Source organism: Ambystoma mexicanum, chromosome 5p, assembly GCF_040938575.1.
Source record: "Ambystoma mexicanum isolate Mex_15411 chromosome 5p, UKY_AmexF1_1, whole genome shotgun sequence".
NCBI classification, from domain to species: domain Eukaryota; kingdom Metazoa; phylum Chordata; class Amphibia; order Caudata; family Ambystomatidae; genus Ambystoma; species Ambystoma mexicanum.
In genome coordinates this window covers 947,118,273-947,141,274 of record NC_090930.1, presented here as the reverse complement: position 1 = coordinate 947,141,274, position 23,002 = coordinate 947,118,273, and the positions used below count along the sequence as shown (strand labels likewise).

The window sequence follows — 23,002 nt, the reverse complement described above, 5'->3', positions numbered from 1 at the left end:
CTGTATCCACTCAAGTATCTGAGTTATGCTAATGGGTGCCAGCGGCATTGAGCCACATCTGAGGCATTGGCACAGATTTTCTTCCGCTTCTTTTTCTCCTTGGCTGCCATTCACCCATTTATAATCCACCCTCATTTCGTGTGCTTTTACCATAATGCGTCAATATCTAGAAGTGCATGGTTTGGTAATTGGCAGTCTTGTCTTTTGACCTGATTTGATATGTGTTCCAATAGTTTGTGTGAGTTGTAAACCTTCACCAACACTGCTATCATTTTTGTTTGATTGTGTTATTTGGGCACAAGATTTCCTTGAAACATAGACAGAGGATTGCAGGCCAGTGCATTGAAGTCCACCTGGCTCTGATGTAGCATAGAAGTGCCAGATATAGCTACTTGGTGCGGTCTGTGCCCTACCTGTCGAATATGCATTGTTTACTTGAAAAGAAAGCAAGTGCAATGGGACAGACAAAATGGATTCCAAGCCGTGAAACAACCTCGACCCACCAAGGAATTCTTCCTAGTGGCAAGGAGTTCTACCTGAGCAGCAGCACGACCAGGGAGCACAAGAGAAGACGTACATTAAAAGGCAGCTTTTCTCATGTCCTTCCTCTCTGCCCTCCATCCGTGCAGAACCTTCTGGAATTCATCTGTACATTCATGGACTGTTGGGGCAATGGGAAAGGCAAAGCAGCTGAGCCTTACTGTGTATTTGGATAAAATCACAAAGCAACCGACTGCTGGGCACTGCCTCACCCGCCATTGTGTACTGCCCCAGCTACAATTGTGTTTGGCCATACCCACCATTGTTTACTGCCACGTCTACTACTGTGTAATGGCCACACCACCATTGTGTATGGCCACACCGCCATTGTGTACGGCCACACCACCATTGTGTACTGCCCCAGCTACCATTGTGTATAGCCATACCCACCATTGTTTACTGTCACGTCTTCTATTGTGTAATGGCACAACAAACAAGATGAAAGAAGCACTATAGTGCTCATGCGTGAGTTGACAGCCGCCCGCCTCTTGACCCACCGATAAAATGTTCATATATGTGCATAGAATAATGAACTACAGCATTAGGTTGTGGAGTTGGTCAAGGACTCATAATACAAATGAAGTTTCCTGGCCACCACAAATTCCAAACCTGTTTGAAGAAAGAAATGAAAGTGTCGACACTTCCAAATTCCAGGTTGGAAAAGTAGCCACACCCCTTCAACGTCAAATTCAGGGTCCCCTTGAGGCTCTTGCGTGTGCCATGAATCCGTTCCCAAAAGTAAAATAGCATCACAGTGGATCACAGTGGATGTCAGCAAGATCTGTATGAATATAAACATGTCTTTTTATTGGCTTTACTTTGAAAAGTCGGTAACCATTTTAATATGGCTGCCGAAGAAAAAAAATAAGTTTCACCCACGTTGGCTTTGTGTTGTGTTTTTTCTGAAAATAAACGATAGATCATTAACTTTTTTAGTTTTAGTTTATAAAGGCCGCGTTAAAAACATATGCTTCGAATGCAGAGGCCCCACATGGGGCTGTGCTATGTTGAAAAGTGTTGATAGAGCAGCCCAACTTCCGCTCCCTTGTAACAAGGGGGTTTGGTTAGTGAAGCATCAAAAATTTAAATATAATAGTAAAAAGGTGGCCTTTCCATTGCAGACAGTAGAATAGAAGAGGACTAATATGTCCTGTGACATGCCACCTGTTTCAAAGGGCCTCATTACGACCCTGGCGCTCCCGTAATGAAGGGGGCCGGTACGGGACCTGCCCCCTTCATTACGGGGCGCCTATTACGCGTTTCCCTTTGCAGGACCCGGATCAGACGTCTGGTAAAACCAGACGTCTTTTCCCGGTCCTGTGAGGGGAAGAGGGAGGTAACAACGGGACACTTGTAATGTGCCCGTTGTAACCTCCCTCCCCATTCCCATTTGAGCCCTATAGGGGCTCAAATGGGAATGGGGAATGGTTCCTGCAAGGAGGAATTACCGGGTCCTCCTATGTCGGAATGACCCGGTAAGTCCCCATTGCAGGAATCCGGTAATGGAGCCCGGTTTGGAGGTAGCCATGGTGCTAATAGCACCATGGCTGCCTCCAAACCCGTAATGAGGCCCCAAATGTTAGTTTCAGCTCTGTTCCCCCTTTTAAATTGGAACATTCCACCGTCCACGTGGTAGAATGATCTAGTTGTCCGATAGCCCTTGCAGTAGGGTCTGTGCCTGTGGTTATGTGCCCTCTGATGACGGGAACGGCATGGAATGACCACTATAGACCACGGTCACAAGCTATCTGTGCACAGGAAAGTTATTAATGTCTTATCAATGCTCCCCAAATACACTTTTAAACAAAATACATCAAAAAGTGGTTGTTATACAGTTTACGTGCAACACCATTGCAGTTGTGCATTGCCATCCCATAGTTTGGTCTCACATTGTTCATTTCTTTGTTTTCGTTAAAGGAAACGTATCATAGCCCAAATGCACACATCCACATGTTCTGTCATGTGACACCCTGTCCAGCAGTTCTGTGTGTCAGTGACTTGCAGAGTGTGTCCTTGCTCGTCGCTGTAGCGCCTTGCTGAGCAGCGAAACCCCAGTTTGAAAAAGCGATACTTTATGACTGTGGAATGATTTGCTTTTTATTTTACTTCCAACCTTTTGCTTTCTTTCTTTCTTTTCTATCTGTTCTGTCCAGAACCAAACTGTCTTACTAACTGCCCCCTGGGGACTCTAGCGCTGCCTGCCTCGCTGCTGTAAGTCCTTTCTACCTTCTTTTCTGAACTGTCTTGCCACTGAATGCATGTGAAGCTGTCAGAATATCTGTGCACTCCACGGTGACTCCTTTCATATGCTCTCATGATGCAACATTTACAGTGATGACTGCATAAGCACTTTGTTCCAGGCATTGGGCCTCATTCCGAGTATGGCGGTAAGGGATAGCGGCCACCGGTAACGAGACCGGTGGCGGTGATCCCTTACCGCCATACTCCGAGTTCCCTTTGCGCCCTCGCCCTTAACGCCTGCTTTGAGCAGGTGTTAAAGTCGAGGGCGCAAAGGGGCCTCCAGGCCAATAACGGTGACCGTAATGAACGGTCACCGTTATTTGCATCTTCCCCATTCCCATTGAGCCCTATGGGGGCTCATTTGGAATGGGGAAGAGCCTTGGTGAATGGGGAATTACCGCCCGCCAACCTTGGAATGGGGCGGTAATTCCGCCATCCACCAAGGCGCTGCCGGTCCGGGTACGGCGTCAACCAAGGCGTTAATAGCGCCATTGGTTAGCGCCGTACTCGGAATGAGGCCCATTGTCTCAAGTGAGAACCAACAATCTGCTGGGAAGAACCCCTGATTCCTCGTTCTGATCCATTAGCTAATTCGTCTGTTATTGTTGTAAGTTGGTTTTCGTTCCATGTCCGCCCTGATGCCTGTGGCCTGCGGCGCGTTACAAACAATAAAATAAATAAATATTGCGAACGCGCTTATAGTTGCCGCAGGCCTCCTAGGAATGTTCCATGCCCACGTCCCCATGGAAATGGTCTTCTTTCAGATTCCCAATTCTTTTAACTACTGCTTATGGGCCTGTCTGATGCAGGTCTGGGAACCCTGAATAGACCCGAACCTCCTCTTTAATGGCGGCCCTCGGGTAAATACATGGAGGTCTCATTACCATTGAATCGCACGGACCCGGCCTGCCCTTTTCATAAGCAAAAGGGTGCGCAGAACCCACACAGGAATGCCTCTCAGCCCACATCAGAATTGTAATGCGAGGGGAGATGCCTGCACTTTTGCCCGCCCTGAGTGGGCATACGAGAGAGGACATTTTCTGCTCAGCGTCTTACTCCCTGCAGGGAATCCTGACCACTATAGCATGGTTGCACAAACACATGGTTACTTTTTTCTCTGTGTGTTTTTACTGCATCCATGCCATAATGTGAGCCGATCATCATGGGCCCCTTGGTATCAGTGGGGGCACATTTTCCAAAGCCAGTAGCAAGTTTCACCAGAGATACACACTGCTTCTATGGTACTGTGGGCCTCCTCGGGAGTGGCAGAGAGTTGGTCCTGGCGGCCATCATTCCGCCAAAGTCTAGGTTTCCCTTTTCCATGTCACTGGAAGATGAAAATGATGGGACTTCTTAATTAATGCACCTTTTTATGTGTACAGGTAATAGAAATCCTGAACTCTACTCTCAAAATGTGAACAGATTTGGTACTTCTAGAGATGCAGAACTAAGTTATATCACACATATTATAGGGCCTCCTCATGACGAGTCTGGTGGTAACCCTGCCAGTGTGTCTGGTGGGTTGCCACCAGACCTGTGACATTTTACCGGTACCTAGCTTGCCGGTGCCTCTGGGACATTAAAAGCTAGGTGCCGGTAAATGTAAATCATCATTCCCGTGGAGTCCCATAGGACTCAACGGGAATGGGCTCACGCAAGCACTGGCACCGTTAGTAACGGGGCCGGTGCTTCTGTGATCAGTCTGCCTACCGTGACCGCTACGCCCGTAGAGTCAATAGTAGTCAATTTAATTTAATTTATTGGCGACATATATATCACTCCTTGCCAGACGTCTCTGGCTTCTTAGCACTTGACTGTGAATCGAATCCATGTTCTTAGCTGGAGGTAAATCAGACACCTCACCGACAAACGTGTAGTTGGCCAGTGCAGAAACATGCTGGTATACGGTAATACTGGCACTCTAATTCCGCACCGGCTAACTCATAATGAGGGCTACTGGGCCTCATTATAAGCATGGCGGTCCGGGAAATACGGTACCGGTAAGCATGTCGGTACTGTAGTTCCCGTGAACGCCATACTACGAGCTGTGCACGCGGGTGCCTGTCAGCCTGCCAGGTCTGGCCTGGCGGGCAGAGCGGCACCCACGCGCGCAGCATGTCAGATGCACCAGCACCGTTGTTGCCGGAAAAATGCAACTCCGGCGGCAGCTGTGCCTCTTTTACAGGCACGGCTACCGCCAGGGTTATAATGAGGACCATAGTCTCACCCTTGTTGATTAAAAATAGCACACACTAAGAAAACAAAAGTAGCCTATAACCCTGTTAGCAGATGCCTCCCTACCAGTGCCCCCCTAACCCGTCCTACTTTTCAAGCTACCCATTTATCGGTACACGCTTAATATGGCTAATATCTGCTGTAACATGTTTAAGCATAGCAACTGTTTAACTTTCCCATCCACTAACATCTCAAACGACAGAGGTACTTTTGTCAAAAAGAATTGCCTTCAAAGTAACTGAGATACACCTTATGCAGACTGCTATTGGGGCCAAAAGAATACGATATGGTGTGCAGATATTATCCTCTTAGCCAATCATTGAGAGACAACCCTAAACATCTATAAAGATCTATACATGTGGGTTTATGGTGGTTCACTAAATTAACCCCAAACAAAAATGACAAACTCCATTTTGACATGTGCAAAAATGGAACCATCATTTCCAGGCAAACCTCTACACTAATAACGCTGGACAAAATCCTTCTTATTCTCATTAAATTACTCAAGCGTACCACTAACCTTAAATGGGAACATGACACACAAAACAACCCACTGGCAACCAGTTGAGACAATTTATCAACCTCAATGATCAGCAACGGTGTCCCCCACCCAGTAACATTAATAGTAATGATAGGAATTGACCCAACAGGTCAGGGGCCTATAGCCACAGGTCAGGGGCCCATAGCCACAGGAAAGGGGGATCTGCTTAGCTTTGCCCAAGTTTAGTGATCTATCCACACTTTAAAGACATCACACCCATCCAATCCACATGTACAGAGGAATCTATATTAAATATTGGTACAATCAACAGCAGATTGGCCATTGAGAATGCCAAGAACATCTGCCATTGTATGGAAACGTTCAATTTAGACTCACTAGGAATCAAGGAAACATAGTTCACAAATAACTTACAATAACCATCTTTTTAATTCCCCTTCAGACTATTGATTATCTGACACAAGAAAACGAATAAGAAAGCTCTGGAGGCGCCTTTTCATAGAGACTTAGAGTAACAGTGCCCCTATTTTTTTTTTTTTTTTTTCTATTCAAACCGTTGTTTATAGTTTGATTAACAAACTTTTACAACTTTCATTATTCATTTACAATTATTATTATTATTATTTTTTTTTTAAAACTTTCTTTATTGATGGTCACAAAGGTACAGCGGCACCACATCTCGTAAAAACTTGCATATATGACAAAGAGTGCATTTAACCATAGTTCTATGTATACTGTTACAATGGCATGTCATCATTCTCAATCGTGTTACATAAATAGACCCTGAAGGGGCCCCATATGTCCTTGGGCCTGCAAGCTGTAGGTTGGGTCATAACAAATTGTTCCTCTGCCTCATTTACATGCGTTAATTCTTGCAAAAAATGATTCATACTGGGCGGGGCGGGACTCTTCCATTTCTGAAGTATGCATTTCTTGGCCATGGCACAAATAATATTGAATAATCTTCGAATTTTTTCGGAACATTTGCCAATATCACCAAATAAGTATTTCTGAGGAGTCATAACCGGGGGAACTTGTGTTATTTCTTCCAGTAATTCTGCCACTTCTCTCCAGAACCCCGCCACCACCGGACATTTCCAGTACATATGAAAGGCATCAGCCTGAGGTGTATCGCATTTAGGGCAGGAGTCGGAGGCACCCGGTACAAACCCAGCCACCTTGGCGGGTGTATAATGTAGCCTATTTAGGATCTTGAATTGAACCAATCTCAAACCAGAATTAAGTGAAATGTTTTTAGTAAGCATGCAATACCTTGCCCATTTTTCCTCCTCAATTGGTGTCTGTAGGTCTGCCTCCCACCTCTCCCTGACATGGTTCAGTGTAGGGGTGTGGGCCTGAACCGTGGTGTATAACCTGGAGATCCCCAAGCCTTTAGTAGCTGTTATTAACTGTATACACGGATGAGCCATCGGTTCATCCGGGAACAGCGGCCATCGCTTAATAAATGCAGACCTCATACGGTAGTATTGGAGAGTTTTAAGTGGTCCATCTCCCAGTGCCCTCAAGAACAACTTCAGATCCGCAAACTTCCCTTCTACAAACATATCACCTACTTTCATTTCCCCATCTGGGTCCCACGATTCTTGTATGCTAGTGTCATGAGTGGGAGGCAAGCCCGGAAAGTTCCAAAGAGGGACCTTCGGGTTATAGGGTGTCTCAATCTTTAACCTTTTGAATATTGCCTCCCATGCCCTTACAGTGCAGCTCACAGGGTTGTAATCACAAGTATCTCTATACTTTGTGTCAAAAAGGACAGATTGTATATTTGTGGGGTGTGTAGTACGTTCCTCTATCCATGCGTGTGGTGTGTTTTCTGGGGGCTCATACCAGTGTTTTGCAAACTGTGCCTGGGAAACATAATAATAAAGCTCAAAGTCGGGGGGCGCTATGCCTCCCATGGAATACGGTTCCGTCATTTTTTCCCAGCTTATTCTAGCCGTTTTTCCGCCCCAGAGAAATGTGACAGCTATAGATCGGAGTTTGGTGAAAAAGACTCTGCCCGGCCATATGGGGATGTTGACAAAGAGGTACAGTAACTTGGGAAGGATCACCATTTTAAGGACTGCGACTCTACCTGCCAGCGAGAGTGGGAGGCGCCCCCAAATCTGGAGTTTCGTGCTTATATTACGTAGTGCAATCTCATGATTGTCGGAGTACAGCGTGTGTTTGTCTCTAGATACCAGAACCCCCAAGTATCTGATGTGGTGTTCTGACCATTTAAGCCCTTCAGTGGTGGGGGGCCGCCCAGTGGCCGGGGTAAGTGGAAAGATCTCAGACTTGGTCTTGTTTATGGTGTACCCAGAATATGCTGCGAATTCCTGTATCTCTTCCATTATAGGTGTTATATTTACCTCGGGTTCTTTGATATATAATAATGTGTCATCTGCATAGAGTGAAACCAGCTGGGTGGACCCTTTCATCATGATCCCTCGGTGTGTGTGTCTCAATCTGACCGCGGCCGCCATTGGTTCGATGGTTAATGCAAACAGTAGGGGCGAGAATGGGCATCCCTGTCTGGTACCCCTGCCCAAAAGGAACATATCAGAGATGGTTTTATTGGTTAATACTCGTGCACCAGGTTTTGTATATAGCAACCTGACATAGTTTACAAAATTGGGGCCCACCCCGAACGCCTCAAGAACCGCAAGAAGGTAAACCCACGAGACGGAGTCGAATGCCTTCTCTGCATCGAGGGCTATAGTCACCGCGCTTCTTCCCGGATCTATCTGTGCCATAATGCCAAAAAGCCTACGCAGGTTCAGGGCGGTGGACCTTGTGGGAATAAACCCATTCTGATCAGGGTGGACAAGGGTGGGAACAGCCGGGAGAAGTCGGTTCGCCAGGACTTTAGCAAATATTTTTGCATCTGTGTTTATAAGTGACAGGGGTCTATATGACGATACGTCCTGTGGTGGTCGTCGTGGCTTGGGGAGGACCGTTATTACAGCCTCCCTCATGGTTGGAGGCAGGATTTTATTTTCAAGAGCCTCCTCCCACACCTGCATTAATACAGGGACAAGTTCCTCGCGGAACTCTTTGTAAAATTCGGCCCCAATTCCATCCGACCCAGGGGCCCTGCGTGACGCAAGCCCCTTGATTGCTTCCGTGACCTCGTCTGGGGTTATCGGTAGGTCCATGGCGAGGCGTTCCTCCTCAGGGAGTTTAGGGAGTGAGAGGGCTTCTAAATATGACCTAATTTCCGGGAGTGACTTCACATCTTTGTTTGAGTAGAGGTGTTTATAGAAGTTCACAAATTCCCCATTTATATCTGCGTCAGTGAGGCGTACATCGCCTTGTGCAGTATGAATACTAGTGATCAGGGTGGGTTGTCTACCCTGCTTAAGTAAATTGGATAGGGTTCTACCCGCCTTATTCCCTTCCCCATATCTGCGAGCTCGTATGGGTGCTGCGATATATTGCACCTCTCTGCCGGTCAATTTGTTAAACTCTTGCAGGTGTGCCTGTATGTCTCCCAATATGTCTTTGTTTTGAGTACGTGTGTATTCTGTTTCTAACCTATCTAGTTTGGTCTCAACCTCCGTTAATTCGGTTCTCACCCTTTTAAGCATACCAGCAGACCTGGATATCAACACCCCCCTTAACCAAACCTTAAAGGACTCCCATACTGTTGAAATCTTATCAACCAATCCCACATTGTTCACCAAATACTCCACAATTTCAACATGCAATGTCTCAACTTCCCCGGGGTCTGCTAGCATTCCGCCGGGCATTCTCCACCTTCTGGCGGGTGCGGGAACATTCTGGAGCAATAGGTCTAACAACACTGGGGAATGGTCTGTCATAGTGCGTGGAAGAATTTCACATCCCCTCAGTGCCGTCGTCATTGATGAAGAGACCAACCAGTAATCAATTCTTGATTCAGAGTCGTGGACTGAAGAGTAAAATGTGTATCGTCTACCATCAGGATGTAGCTCCCTCCAGGAATCCACTAACAGAAGTTGAGACAGGATATATGCCAGAGTCTGGGCGGCTTTACTGGGAGCTCTAACAGCCTTAGAGGCCCTGTCTAGGCTCGGGTCAAGGACCAGATTAAAATCCCCACCCCAAATGACCCTTGAAATTTCAAGCGAAACAATTATCTGATACAGTTCTAAGTAAAAGGCAGGGTCGTCGACATTGGGCCCATACGTGTTGACTAGGAGAAGGTGCTGAGAGGCGATCTCCCCCCATACCAAAACATACCTCCCCAGCGAGTCAACCCTGTGGCCTTCTGGCCTAAACCCCAGCCCTGGATGTATGAGTGTGATGACCCCCCTGGACTGAGACGAATAGTCTGTGTAGTACCTAAGGGATCCCCATCTAGGCAATATGTGCATATTATCGGTCCCCACCATATGAGTTTCTTGTAACATCAGTATCTGGGGGCTGTGTCTGGCGATGTAGTTACCAATTTGTTTTGCTTTCATATGATTATTTAGCCCCCGAACATTCCATGTTAACAGTTTAACCTTCAGCCCCTCGCCTGCACATTATGAGGAAGTATCTGCCATCGTCACGAACGACGGTTCTATAGTATTCATATACTTTGCTAGGTACCGGTCCAAATGTGACCAGATTTTTATGTTTCAGGTCATAATTACCAACTTTGTGCCACAGTAGGGCTAGTCCAGAACTGTAACGTCCAATCCCAACTCCCCTTCCCGCCCCCCCCACCCTCATTGTCACCCCCAACTTGACAATGGATCAAACCAAACTCGTGGAACAATCTGAGGGTAGCCATGTTGCTTCACATGGCCGTCGACTGGGTCCCAGCCTCCACTTACTCGAAGTGCCTGGACCAATAAGTATTACACATTTTCTTAGTTACGCCCCTCAAGCACCTTATGTTATATCTGCGTTTGTCTCATGAGATCATAATCCCCCTTCAGTCTGCCGGTCTGGGCCTGTTGTTTTGTGCCGGTCTGCCCCCCTTGGGAGGAAGAGGTATAGAGGTTTCGATGTAGTGCGTAGCCTCAGCCGGAGATTCAAAAAAATGCGCCCTGCCTTCGTGCTGGATCCGCATTTTGGCAGGAAAAATTAGAGCATATGGGATTTGACGCTCTCGCAGGAGCTTCTTAACCGGCTCGTAGGATCTCCTGTTTGCCTGTACCCCGGCAGAGAAGTCAGGATATATATGAATGTGATTTTCCTCAAATTGAAGTGTTCCTGTCTCTCTTGCCCTGCGCAGGATTGTGTCCCTGTCTCTGTAGTTCGGGAGTTTTGCAATAATAGTGCGTGGCGGGGCACCCGGTTTAGGAGCCGGGGCCAAAGTGCGATGTGCTCTTTCGACCAGAAAGTGATCAGAGAATGCCTCTCGCCCAAACAAGGTTTTAAGTAGCTCCTCCAATTGCCGCTCCATCTGGCTTTTCCCATAGGATTCAGAAACCCCCACCACTCGGATGTTGTTCCTCCTTGATCTCGATTCGAGATCCTCGCACTTGTTTTGCAATTTGGCCAAGTCTCCTTTGATCTGGGCAATATCTCGGGTATGGTGTGTGATGGTGTCTTCATTGGTGCTTATTCTGTTTTCAGCCTCTGTGGTACGTGAACTCTCCTTTTCCACTCTAGCCTTAAGGGAGCCCATGGTGGAAACGATGTCATCCAGTTTCGTATTAATAGAAAGGAAGCCACTCTGAACTATCTCTGTTAGTTTATCAACTTGATCGCCAGGTTCAGGGTTCGAGGTCACATCAGTGGGAGAATGAAGCTCCACAATCGTGGTAGGGTTTTGACTTCCCGTGTATGCATCCATCGGGCCCTTCTTCTTGCCTGCCGGGGTTTTGGAGCCCCTTCCCGCTTTGGATGGTTCCCCCATAATAGTATCCGCTATATTGGCTGTACCGATGGAGTGGTCGGTTGTCTCACCCTCGTGCAGTGTGTATGAAAAGGAACGGGATGAGGTGATCCACCCCCGACACCTGGGGGGAGCCACCCAATATGTCCGAATGAACTGTGTCCTCCCACGTATTGTGCAACGGTAGTGCCAACTCGTGATCTATCTTATGCAGAAGTCTTCAGGCTAAGAATGTATGTCAGCACCACCGGCCCCCGCAAGTTATTTCACCGGGAGATGGCCGTGGCGAACTTAAAAAGGTGTAGGAGTGCCGGGTGGGTCCACCTCACCTTATTCGGATGTGTGCCACCGTTCCTGGGGGACCTCCGTCAGGCGGGACCCCCTAGCCGCCACCAACGTCCGTATTATCACTCTCCCTCTGCTGGCACAGCTCCGGTCCCCCCTCTCACGGTGATCACATCAGCACCACTTATGCCACCCCAGATCGCAGACCTTTAAATTAGCATTTATTCCCGGAAATGGTTGTTGCAGTGGATTGCTTCAGCAATGCAATGGTGCATAAGCTATCCAGACATATCACAGAAATCTGGTGATTTTGCTCCCATCAGCACCACTTATGCCACCCCAGACCACAGTCATTTTAATGAGCATTTGTTCCCGGAAATGGTCATTGCTTGCTTCAGCAATGGGATGGTGCATAAGCTATCTGGAGTTACAACAGGTATCTGGTGATTATGCTCACTTCAGCACCACTTATGCTGCCCCAGATCGCAGACCTTTAAATGAGAATGTGTTCCCAGAAATGGTCATTGCAGTGGATTGCTTCAGCAATGGGATGGCGCATCAGCTAGCTGGACATACCTACAGATATCTGTTGATTATGCTCACATCAGCACTGTATGCCACCCCAGACCGCAGTCCTGTAAATGAGAATTTGTTCCCAGAAATGGTAACTGCAGTGGATTGCTTCAGCAATGAGATGGTGCATACACTATCCGGACATACCACAGACATCTGGTGATATGCTCCCATTAGCAGCACTTTTGCCGCGCCAGACCGCAGTCCTGTAAATGAGAATGTGTTCCCGGTAATGGTAACTGCACTGGATTGCTTCAGCAATGGGATGGTGCATAAGCTACCTGGACATACCACAGATATCTGGTGATGATGCTCACATCAGAATCCCCAGGTGTCTGCTGTATGGATTTGCATGTGGTGTTCCTGCATGACTGGTGTTGCGGGAACAATGCATGTAGATACCTTACGCAGCAGAATTGGCTGATGTGGAGACATTTTCCAAATTTCTTCCTCAAATCCACCAAGTGGAGAATTGGAATGAAAGTGCTATATTTCCGCTCCGAGGAATTTTCCTTTCAACAGTTTTTTTGATGGGTGCATATATGTAAAAAAAAGACATGAAATGTCATTTGCATATGTTGTTTCCGCATGTGCTTATGCTGATGCCTTCAAAGAACATGTGCAATTTTTGCATGTGGATCATACACGTGGAAAATCTGACCGAATACAGATTATCTGGATTGTTTCACCGGTCCTTTCTAGTCATGGTATAAGCATAGACATTTCACCTGGTGAAAACGTACACCGGTGCACTGATGCATGTCAAAAACATGCACATACCGTAAAGTCCTCCAGAAATTAGCATTCGTTTCAGAGCATCAGAGAAGCAATAAAAACAAGTCGGAAAAGATCATGAATTTGCCCATAGCTTACATGTACAAATCAAGAGCGGGGGCTACATAAAAGACCTGAAATGGTCTTATTCTTTACAGCCCACCACCACGGCGAAAAGAGCAGCCCACCCAATTGTTTGGAGGCAAATCCCACTACAAATTGCAGACATCTTGGTTGAGTATCAGCAGGCAGCCCGTTACCCTCCCTAGAAGCCCCTTCAGCAAGCAGCCTCTCTGCCCCCCAACAGGAAGCACAGCAGCAGCGTCCGCGGCAGAGCCGCAGGACATCCAGGATGAACAGGGCTCCCCTAGATTTGATTGACCAGCAGGTACACACCATCTACAAATTGGACGTGACCACAATTTGCTGGATCTTGGGGGGGCCGGGGGGTACATCTGGGAAGACCTGGAACTCAACCGAGATTAGAAAGACAATACCTTCCATACTGCAGATGCTCATTGTCGTGCACTCCTCTCCAAGAGGCTCCTTTCAGGACACTGTGGCACTTTCAATTGGAATTACACCTTACATATCTCACCCCGGGTCCTAGTCACCATGGTGGACCCCATAGGGCAGCACATTATTCATCCCAGGGACCCAACTGCTCCCAGGGCCATAAAGAAACATTGTATGCCATTGTTGGATTTCTTAATGTTGCTGGGGCCCTGGACTGCAGGCATGTGGCCCTTCTACTATCCAAGTCCCGAGGTCTTCCAGAGCAGACACATGCATAATAGATGTCAAAATGGTCTGCAAAACAGCTCTGTTCTTCGCACATGTATGTGAATGCTTCACAGGGTCAAAATGCAACTTGCTGTATCTCAACAACTCCGGTCTGCCCGCATTATGAGGGGTAGTACTGCTAGACCTGGCTCCTGTCATGCAGTTCTGTGCAATAGAACACTTGCGCAGAAATGAAGCTCATTAAAAAGTGAACATAATTGATTCTTTACCTGAAAGCACTCCTTGCACATGCTTTGGTAAGGGGAACCTTTGATGGAACACAACCTGCACAAGGTTGATGAAGCCAATCGCATAGAGCGGCACATACAATTTTCAGTGACCTACCAATGGCCAACGATATGTCAGTGAGCACTCTATTGATGCCTGGATGACGGTAGGTACATGGTGCAATAATAATATTGAAATTGGCTCATCAGTGATCTGCCTAAAACTGCCATGCAGGGCTCTTCTTTCTTCTTATTGCTGACAGATTGTATCCCTCAGCAGTGATTATTGGATACCGAGGCTTGAGCCTCTTTACACCATCTTCTCGGGTTGAGTGTGTAGTCGTGGGTTGGATTTATTTATGGTCTGTGTGGACTTGTCACAGTAGGGCTGGATTCCGAGGGTCTTTACCAGCACCCTGCCCTTAAATAGCAAGCCCAGCCCGCTAAACAACACATTAGAAAAAGTTGTTTATGCCCTCCAAAAGCAGATATTAGCCCTCTGAAAGCATGCCTTGAAGGTGTAAAATTCCATGACGCTTAGAATCCTGGGCAAATCATTGCTTGGGAAGCCAGAACATCCATCACTAATGACACTGCCCTCCTTCTTGCAGGGGACGTTGGTTAACCCCCAAAAATATGGCTCTTATCCAAGTACTCCAGGCTGCAAAACCAGTGTTCAGTGCTACAATGAGGCACATGTTGGCCACTGCGTGTCCATGCCACCACATCCCCTGCCCTTCTTCCCCCATGTCCGGCTCCTTGGAGGTCTTCCGGCTTCACTCAAGGCTGTGCCCTCTACTGTTAGATGTACGTGATGAGGTCTTCTATATGTCAGCCTATAGGGGGCACAGTTCAGAGACCGCAATCGAGGGAGTGACGTAGTAAGGAGACCGTGGAGGGTTTGTCAGAGTAAGATACGACCGAAGAAATAGGGCTACCACTGTTGTGGCAAATTCTTGTGCTTGTGAAAAAGTCTGTTCCTGGTGCTCCAATGATGCCATCCAGATGGCATGTGACTCGATACGCTTCAGGCTGGTGACAAAGTGAGAGATTGAAGCAGCCAACACTGCTCAAAGCATACGCTGCTTCCTCTGGCATGGACATAGGCAGAATTGTATTTCTCAGCTTACATTTCAACGGCCTGCTCGGCCCCAAGCCTCTGGGCTCATTTCAACATACCTGGTATGGGCCTGGGCAGTCTGCATCAGCCCTGTCCTAGGGAGCTACGACTTCATCTCTGCCAGCACTGGCCTCCCCAAGTGCCCTCTCCAAAATGGCCTCCCTCAGGGTGTCATTTACCAGCAGTCATTTACTGTGTCTGCTCTGCATCTGCACCAGAACCTGCACTATTGGGATGTGTGTACCTGCCAGACCTGTTTTGTTCTGGTTCACTTGTTTCTGACCTGCTGCTGGCTAACAACTTAAGGATGTTATGGACCACATGGTCATGTGGGTCCGTGTGTTTGCATGTCAAAGCTTGTGCCTCATGTGCCCAGGTATATGGAGCGCCGGAATAGGTGGTCTACCTGCTTACCTGGCTGGGGATGAAGCTGCTCCAGTCACAGTATGTTGCCTCCTGTCCTGGATATCAACCTTCCCACAATATGTCCCCTGGACGTATATGGTTAAGACAATGGGACATCACTGTGGAAATCAGAGTGCAGAGGTAGGCTGATAAGTGTGGGTGAGGGGGAACAAACCGAGCAGTAGTACTTGTTTCCTGCTGGGTGAACGTGCCAGAATTGTTTGCATCATGCTGCATGCCCAATAAGGTCTGGGAGCCCCTCTACTGAGAACAAACACAGCCAAATAACCTGTTCTTTGGGAAGGTGCCCACTCGGGAGGGTCTACAACCACGTTTTAGCTCATTGTACCTTTCACTGAGGAGAAATATCCATTTGCATATCAGTCTGGCCCCACCCACTTGAGCAGTCCAGCACCAAAATGCTAGGCCAATCTCCTCTTAACAAGAGTACCAAAAGCAACCAAAGACATGTTTCAGGCTTGTTTTTAAAATCATGCTGCATGGCCCCCGCTGTGGTAGCCTGTGTGTCATATAAGTATGCATTTTGGCATATTGTTTGACAACGCACATATCAAACAATAATGTAACACTTTGTTGATATTGGTCAATCCCTCCAGCATACATTCTCCTCTGTTTGGAACTCTCAGGTAGCAAATGTGATTGATATGATTGTGTAAAAACGAAATTGAGCATAATCTCCCTAATTCAGAACGTCCACTTAGGTTTTGTCATTAGCAGAGAGGGACAGAACGTGCACAAATTCAGAAGGTTCTTAAAATGGTTTAATGTACGGTTCATCCCCAAGGTTCATGGGGATGAATGTAAGTAAAAGAATATACAAAATAAAAAGGCCTACTCGCACATGGACCTTACAGCCCCCAAAAAGAGGTTCTCCATCCCTGAAATTAAGAGACTGAATCCCAAAAGCCATCCCTGCACAAGTTGTAGGAGGTTCCATGTGTTTATAACGAATGCAATAATAACGAAAACCTTTTAAACTAATTTTAAATAACAAACAAATGTCGATTTTTTTCTTTTTTAATTTGGGGGGACCCCACCAAACCCTTCTGTATCCCTAGCTTTATTACCCCAAAACAACCTCCCCCCTTTGTATCCCTTACCCCTACCCCACATATACTTTAAACCAAAAATGCGTTATTTGTTTTTCATTATTAGTTATTAAAGTTATTCGTTATTTGCATTTCGTTATAAGCACTGTATACCATTGTAGGAGTGGTCTCTTTGGTCTGGATTCACAAAACTGCAGTGAGGTCACGACATGTTTTAGGTAGGGTTGAATAATGCTCTACAGGAAGAGTACAACTCAGGATAACGTAACTCTACACAACTAAGTGCAAGAGAAAAGATTCAATGTAAAGTCTGTGAGACTAGTCTAAAAGACCCGCGGTCCAAAGTCAATCCCTAAACAAGCATGAGACAAAGAACTCCCAGGTGTCCGCCCAGGATTGTCTCCAGCCAGTCACTGACGACTCAGACGTTTAAGTAACTTTTGTAGCTTCTTTCATGAGGCTGGGCGGCCCGTTATGACTGGGTCCCTGTCCTGGCTGTGGTCTTTAGTTCAATGGATCCTGATGTTTGGCATGTTCAGGATTAATGTCTATGTCCTGGAAAGTAGTGGCAACTTCCTCCAAGCAGCTACCTTGAGCAAGACCTGTAAAATACTTGTCTTATCCTATGGGTTTCTTAGTACTGAACATTGGCGGGGTTTCCTTTATCCACCAGGGGCCAGATTACAGAAACTTTGCACTGGTGAAAGTTCAACTTTGCACGTTCTAGCACCAGGGCAAACATTGCCCTGATGCAAACAAGCTATGCTTTTCAATGCCTTTCTGCACCAGAGTAAAATGTGCCCGCCTGTTAATACCATGCACAATTATGGAATGGTATTAGCACGAGGGCAGTAGGGCAAACTTTGTCATGGTGCAAAAATGCATTAAAAACGTTTTATTCGCAGTGGGGCAATGTTTGTTCTCAACGTATCTCAATACAGCGAGCATCTAGAAGGTGATCCCAAATTTAATATCAAGTAACAATAAGAATGATTTACCCAGGAGCTTGTGCTTTGGAGGTGTTGAGTTATAAGGCTGTCCACATTTAATAACACACATAGGCCCAGTTATTTTAGGTTTTTTTATAGCACTTCGTAGCGGTCACTGTTTTATGCACTCCTTATTTTGGCCTATAAATGGATAAACACAAATTAGATAAGGAAGTACCCGAACACCAGTTTACCTAGCCACAAGACTTGCAGCTTCCGTGGCATGCACCCTTTAAGGAGCCAAACTATACCAACGTTTGAGACCCAACTGGCAAGCAAATAGAAAATCAGGAAACAGGGCTTCTCGTGTTATGCCCCGGATTCAACACTCCTGCAGTTCAAGAAGGAACTCAAGACACTGCTCTTCAGTGACTACTTATGTGTCACTTACTCTTAGATATAAGCTATCCCTGTTATATGGAATTTCCAAGCTACTATATCCTGCAACCTCTCCTGCCCTCAACCTATGGTAACCCCAAATTACTTATTGTACAACATTTGGCTGCTTTCTAGCAAGGATTGTGATATGTAATCTCAAATACAAATACAGAGAATAGCTGGAGAGAGATTGGAGAAAGGGAGAGAATAAGGAGGAGAAAGAGGGGGAGATTGGAGGAGGAGAAGGAAGAGCCCGAGCGGGGGTGGGGGAGTGGAGCAGTAAGGGGGGGAGTAGGATCAGTTGGAGGAGCAGGAGCCAGCGCTGATGCCGGAGGTGATGGAGGATAATAGTAGTAGGAGGAGGGCAAGTGCTGGAGTGTATAAACTAGGAGGGTTGCCTGGGAGCAGAGCCCAGGACAAGGGGTAGAGGAGTATTAGCTTCAGGGGACCACGGTAGACCAGGACCCAGGTGGAAATTGCATGCTAAGGAAGGAGGCCTGTGGAGGACTGGCTGCGGCAGTCAGAGAGTGCTATTAAGATTATTGAAGCATGTATCCCCTAAGGTTGCTGTATGAGTCACATGTGTTATAGGCCCTAGAATTAGTAATAGCAGAAAAGAAAGAGTAGGGGTCAGACTAGGTTGGCAGCAAACCTGCCCCTATTCTTTTAAGACAGATTGAGTTCATGACTTTACTGAACCCACACAGCTCTTCATCATTTATACAGAGGCATAGCTTCACTGGCACTAACCATAACAAGTACATATTTAAATCAAAATCTTGTAGTAAAACACAACAGCAATGAAAGATAAGATGTTGCAATGGATGGATTCTTTCCAAGTCTATTTGAGGGCCATTGGATGGAGCAAGTTCAATGATGATCTGAAGGAAGCCTCCTTACTAAATTGTACAGGGATAGTAGCATTGAGGACTTTCCTCACACTACCTGATGTCACCAACCAGGATGGATCTGGGGACTGAGCACTACAGCTTCAAGCAGGAAGTATGAAACAGCCATTGCAAAGTTAGAGATACACTTCGAGATCAAAGTCAACGTGGTCCTCCAGAGGTGTTATTTTTTCACAAGGAAGCAAAACAAAAGGGAATCTGTAGACAAATATATAGAGCACCTGAGGGGTCTAATTGTGTCATGCAGATTCACTGGTGTAGCTGACGAATACCTCAGAGATCAGCTGATGTTACACACAGCAGATCCTCACATTCAACAGAAGTTCTGGCAATCAAAAGATCACACCCTGGAACAGGCAATAGAGATGGTGAGGACAAATGCAAATACATGTAAATGTTGCAATGGGATATCGCCACCCACGAAATAAAAACAAAATCAGGTCGAAGGCGAAGACAATGGTGATGATCTAGAGATAGCACAAAATAGGAGACATACTAGATCCAAAACAAAACATTATACGAAGCCCTGTGATGAAGATGGAAAGAAAAATCCAGCTAATCACAACAAACAGGGTATACGTCTGCAGTGTAGATGCTAAGGGTGAAGACTTGCCAGGCACTACAATGGAGAGAAGGAATGCCCAGCTATGAATTCCGAGTGTTTTAAATGTGGCATGGTAGGACACTCTGGTAGAGAATGTAGTAATGCCAGGGACAGAGGCAGGTGCATCATAACAGCTCTTGGAGAAATTGGTGGCCCAGTAGTTCATTAAACATTCTCAACAACAATGATGCCCCGGATTTCCTCCTGACCATAAACAATGGCAAGAAGGGTCCATTGGAACGGCTGGAAATTAATCACATTCTGTTAGACATGATGGTGGACACAGGGTCACCATATGCAATTGTGGATGTCCTCAACTATGGGGGTGAGCTAAAGGGCCATGTGCAAGATTAAAGATCCACCAATGTTAGAGCCACATGATATGGGAAAGCCCCATTACTATTCGGCGATACAAGTGGGTCCACTTTAAGTTTAGAGACAGAAATACTTTTTGCAAAGTCTGGCTGAGAACAGGTCATCTCTAATAGGATGGGAGGAACAAGCAGCCCTGCAAATTCAAATCCACCAAGCAAGCCCAATACTGTTCATTGCCACGCAGGACTTTTCCTACAAAGGGGGCCTTGTGAAACCATTTCCGAATGTCTTCAACGATAAAATTGGGAAGCTCAAACAGTATAAACACTGTATTTTCTTAAACAGAGGAGCAAGGTATAGTACACAAAGTGCAGAAAATACCAATTAGAACTAAGGACGCCTTACTGGAAGAACTACAAAGGTTGTGGAAGGGGGAAATCATAGAACCTATCGAGTCTTCTAAATGGTTAGCACTGATAATTAATGGTCGTAAAAGTGATAATTCAATCAGGATGTGCATAGATGTCAGAGATTTAAACACTAACATCTAGATTGACAGACACCCCCTACCAAACATTAAAGAGATGCTGGCAACTATAAAGTCTGCAAAGTTTTACATGACCCATGATTTATCATCCGCCTACCACCAGATTGTATTGGATGAAGATTCGAAACACCTGACATCTTTTGTGACACCATTGGGCACCTTCAGATACAAAAGCATGCCCTTTGGATCGTCGTCTGCAGCTGCAGTATTTCAGAGATTAATGCAACAACTTTTTGATGTTTTAAACTACTAGCTGTTTTGTAAGTTATCCAACAGAAGGGCCTCATAATACAAATTGAGAAATGCAAGATTAAAGTTACGGAGGTAGTATATCTAGGACATATTGTCAGTAGTGAGGGAATCAGAGCCAAGAAAGAGCTTGTCGAGACCATATCAGACCATATCACCCACCAATAAAGAACAGTTCTGTTCCTTTTTTAGGAATTTCAGAATGCTATTCTAAGTTCACCACATACTTTACAGGCAAGACACAAAATATGAAGAATATGATGAAAATTAATGTAAAATTTGAATGGTCGGAACTGTCAGAAAGAATTGGAGGATATTAAAGAGAATGCCAATAAGTCACCGATCCTCAAAATGTTTAAAACCACAGCCACCAATGTTATCACTGTGGATTCCAGCAATGTAGGTCTTGGGAGGGATACTGAAGCAAATTCAAGATGGAAGAGAAGTTAGGTTTGCATTTGCCTCCCAAGTTTTGAAACCGTCTTTAGTAAACTACTCGAGTTTTGAGAAGGAGGCCTTAGAACTACAATGGATTCTTGGACACTTCAGGACTCTTGTGTGGGGTTTTCCAATAATAGCTAAGATAGATCATAAGCACCTGATTCATATTATGAATTCGAAAAATTCAACTTGACCTATCTGATGTTACATAGATGAATGATTGACATCATGCACTACACCGCAAGTGCCGTTGTTACCTTGCCGCAACATTACGAGTTCTGCTCGAGGGGGCCGCTCTGCACGCTGGTCAGACCAGACGTGCAGAGCGGCACTCGCGAGCAGTAGTGGATAGTAGCAACGGCCCATTATTAACAGGACCTTTGTTACCATCCTCCCCCTTCCCATTGAGCTCTATGGGGGCTCAAATTGGAAAGGGGACATACCGGCGTCCTGCGAATGGGAATTGCCGGGCCCGCAAAGGTCGGAATGGCCCGGTAATTCCCATTTTCGGGACCCGGATCCGAGTTTGGGGGTAGCCATGCCGGTAAAAACAGCACGGCTACCTCCAAACTCGTAATGAGGCTCAATGTGATTGTGGACTGTTTTTCCATTTTGCGATGGAACATCAGTGAGGAGAAACTGAATGCAGAGGATCATGAAGAGTGCAGAGAAGGTCAGAACATCTGTGGAAGATCCAGAGATAGGGTTACTTTTACAGGCTGTCCACAGGAGATGAGACACTGTGAAAGATAAACTTCCCGAGTACTCACAAGTATATAACAAAATTGCAGTGAATTCTGACTGTGTACTCAGAGGAGATCATCTAATACCACCAAAATGCTTGAGAGAGAGAATTCTTTGCTTAGCTAATGAAGGCCATGTAGGTAGGAACCTCACAAAAAGGCATTGAAGAGAAAGTTATTGGCAGCTGGGATTATCGAGTAATGCAGAGGAACTGGTCAAGAACTGTCAGGCCTCTGCCAATAGTGATAAATCTAAAAAGCCTGGTATGACCCCGTTGCAGCTTCTACAGATTCCAGACTGAGTTTGGAAGAAGCTTGCCATGGGCCTTTCAGAACATTAGAGCTGTACATTGTTGTTGCAGTCTAATCGCCACATAACATTAATAATAACTCTGGACATTAAGTAGTTCTTACTTCATTTAATATCTAACTCCAACTGAACTGCTGCTCTCACACGAGCGCTTCATTCTCAATTCGATTCAGTCATATTCCACATTCTGCATGTCCACAACAACCCACCTTACTTATCATTTAAATTTATAACACACATATCACTAATAAATTCATATCTACATTTGCTCAATAAGGCGAGAAGGTTTGCGTACAGCCCTCTGAGGCCGACTCGTCATAGACATTCTCTGGACTTCAGCATCCTGTGACTGCAACGGGGAAACACACCCAGGATTTTCAGGAGCACTTACACTCAGTTTTTCATCTTCAAACTCATCTTGCAAATCTTCATCTGGATCATCCTCAAACATTCTCCGAAAAAACAAGGCATTTCTACTTATCTCACCATCATCACCCTCAGCTGTAATCATAGACCCTTTTACTGACTTAACTACCAAGGGTAATGGTTTATATCTCGAATCCACCTTCCTTCTTTGCCTCTGCTGAACCAGAACAGTCTCACCCACACGTATCTGGTGCTCCTCAGCTCTTCTCTTGTGATCCGTCCTTAACCCTTTTCACTCTCTCTTTCTCCAATCTCTTCATCTTCCACTGGAGAATAGTCCTCAAGTTGGGGAAGCCGGGTTCTAGGCTTGTACTGGATCATCAACTCAATAGGGTTGTAACCAGTCAACTCATGTGGTGTATTACAATAGCTTCTCAGCATTTGTGAAATTGCTTGCAGCCTGGACATCACTTCTGTCACAGCTTTCGGACGAGTTCGCTTTATTATGGCCATGAACCGCTCAACCATGACATTGGGCCTCATTACACGGAAGGCGGTGAGCCATGGCGCTATTAGCGCCATGGC

General features: G+C 46.0%; 1 protein-coding gene across 5 annotated transcripts in view; it reads left to right on the top strand.

Annotated features, from left to right (window-relative positions):
- The window catches only part of MTCL1 (microtubule crosslinking factor 1), a 669,362-nt gene that overhangs the window by 631,509 nt on the left and 14,851 nt on the right, over positions 1 to 23,002 (top strand). For 2 of the 5 annotated variants that reach the window (XM_069613400.1, XM_069613398.1), the window contains exon 15: positions 2,694 to 2,751. The exons of the other annotated variants lie outside the window; for them this stretch is intronic. In XM_069613400.1, coding sequence (XP_069469501.1) covers positions 2,694 to 2,732 — 39 coding nt within the window. In that variant the 3' untranslated portion in view covers positions 2,733 to 2,751. The remainder of the gene's footprint in view (positions 1 to 2,693; positions 2,752 to 23,002) is intronic. 5 annotated transcript variants of the gene reach the window in all.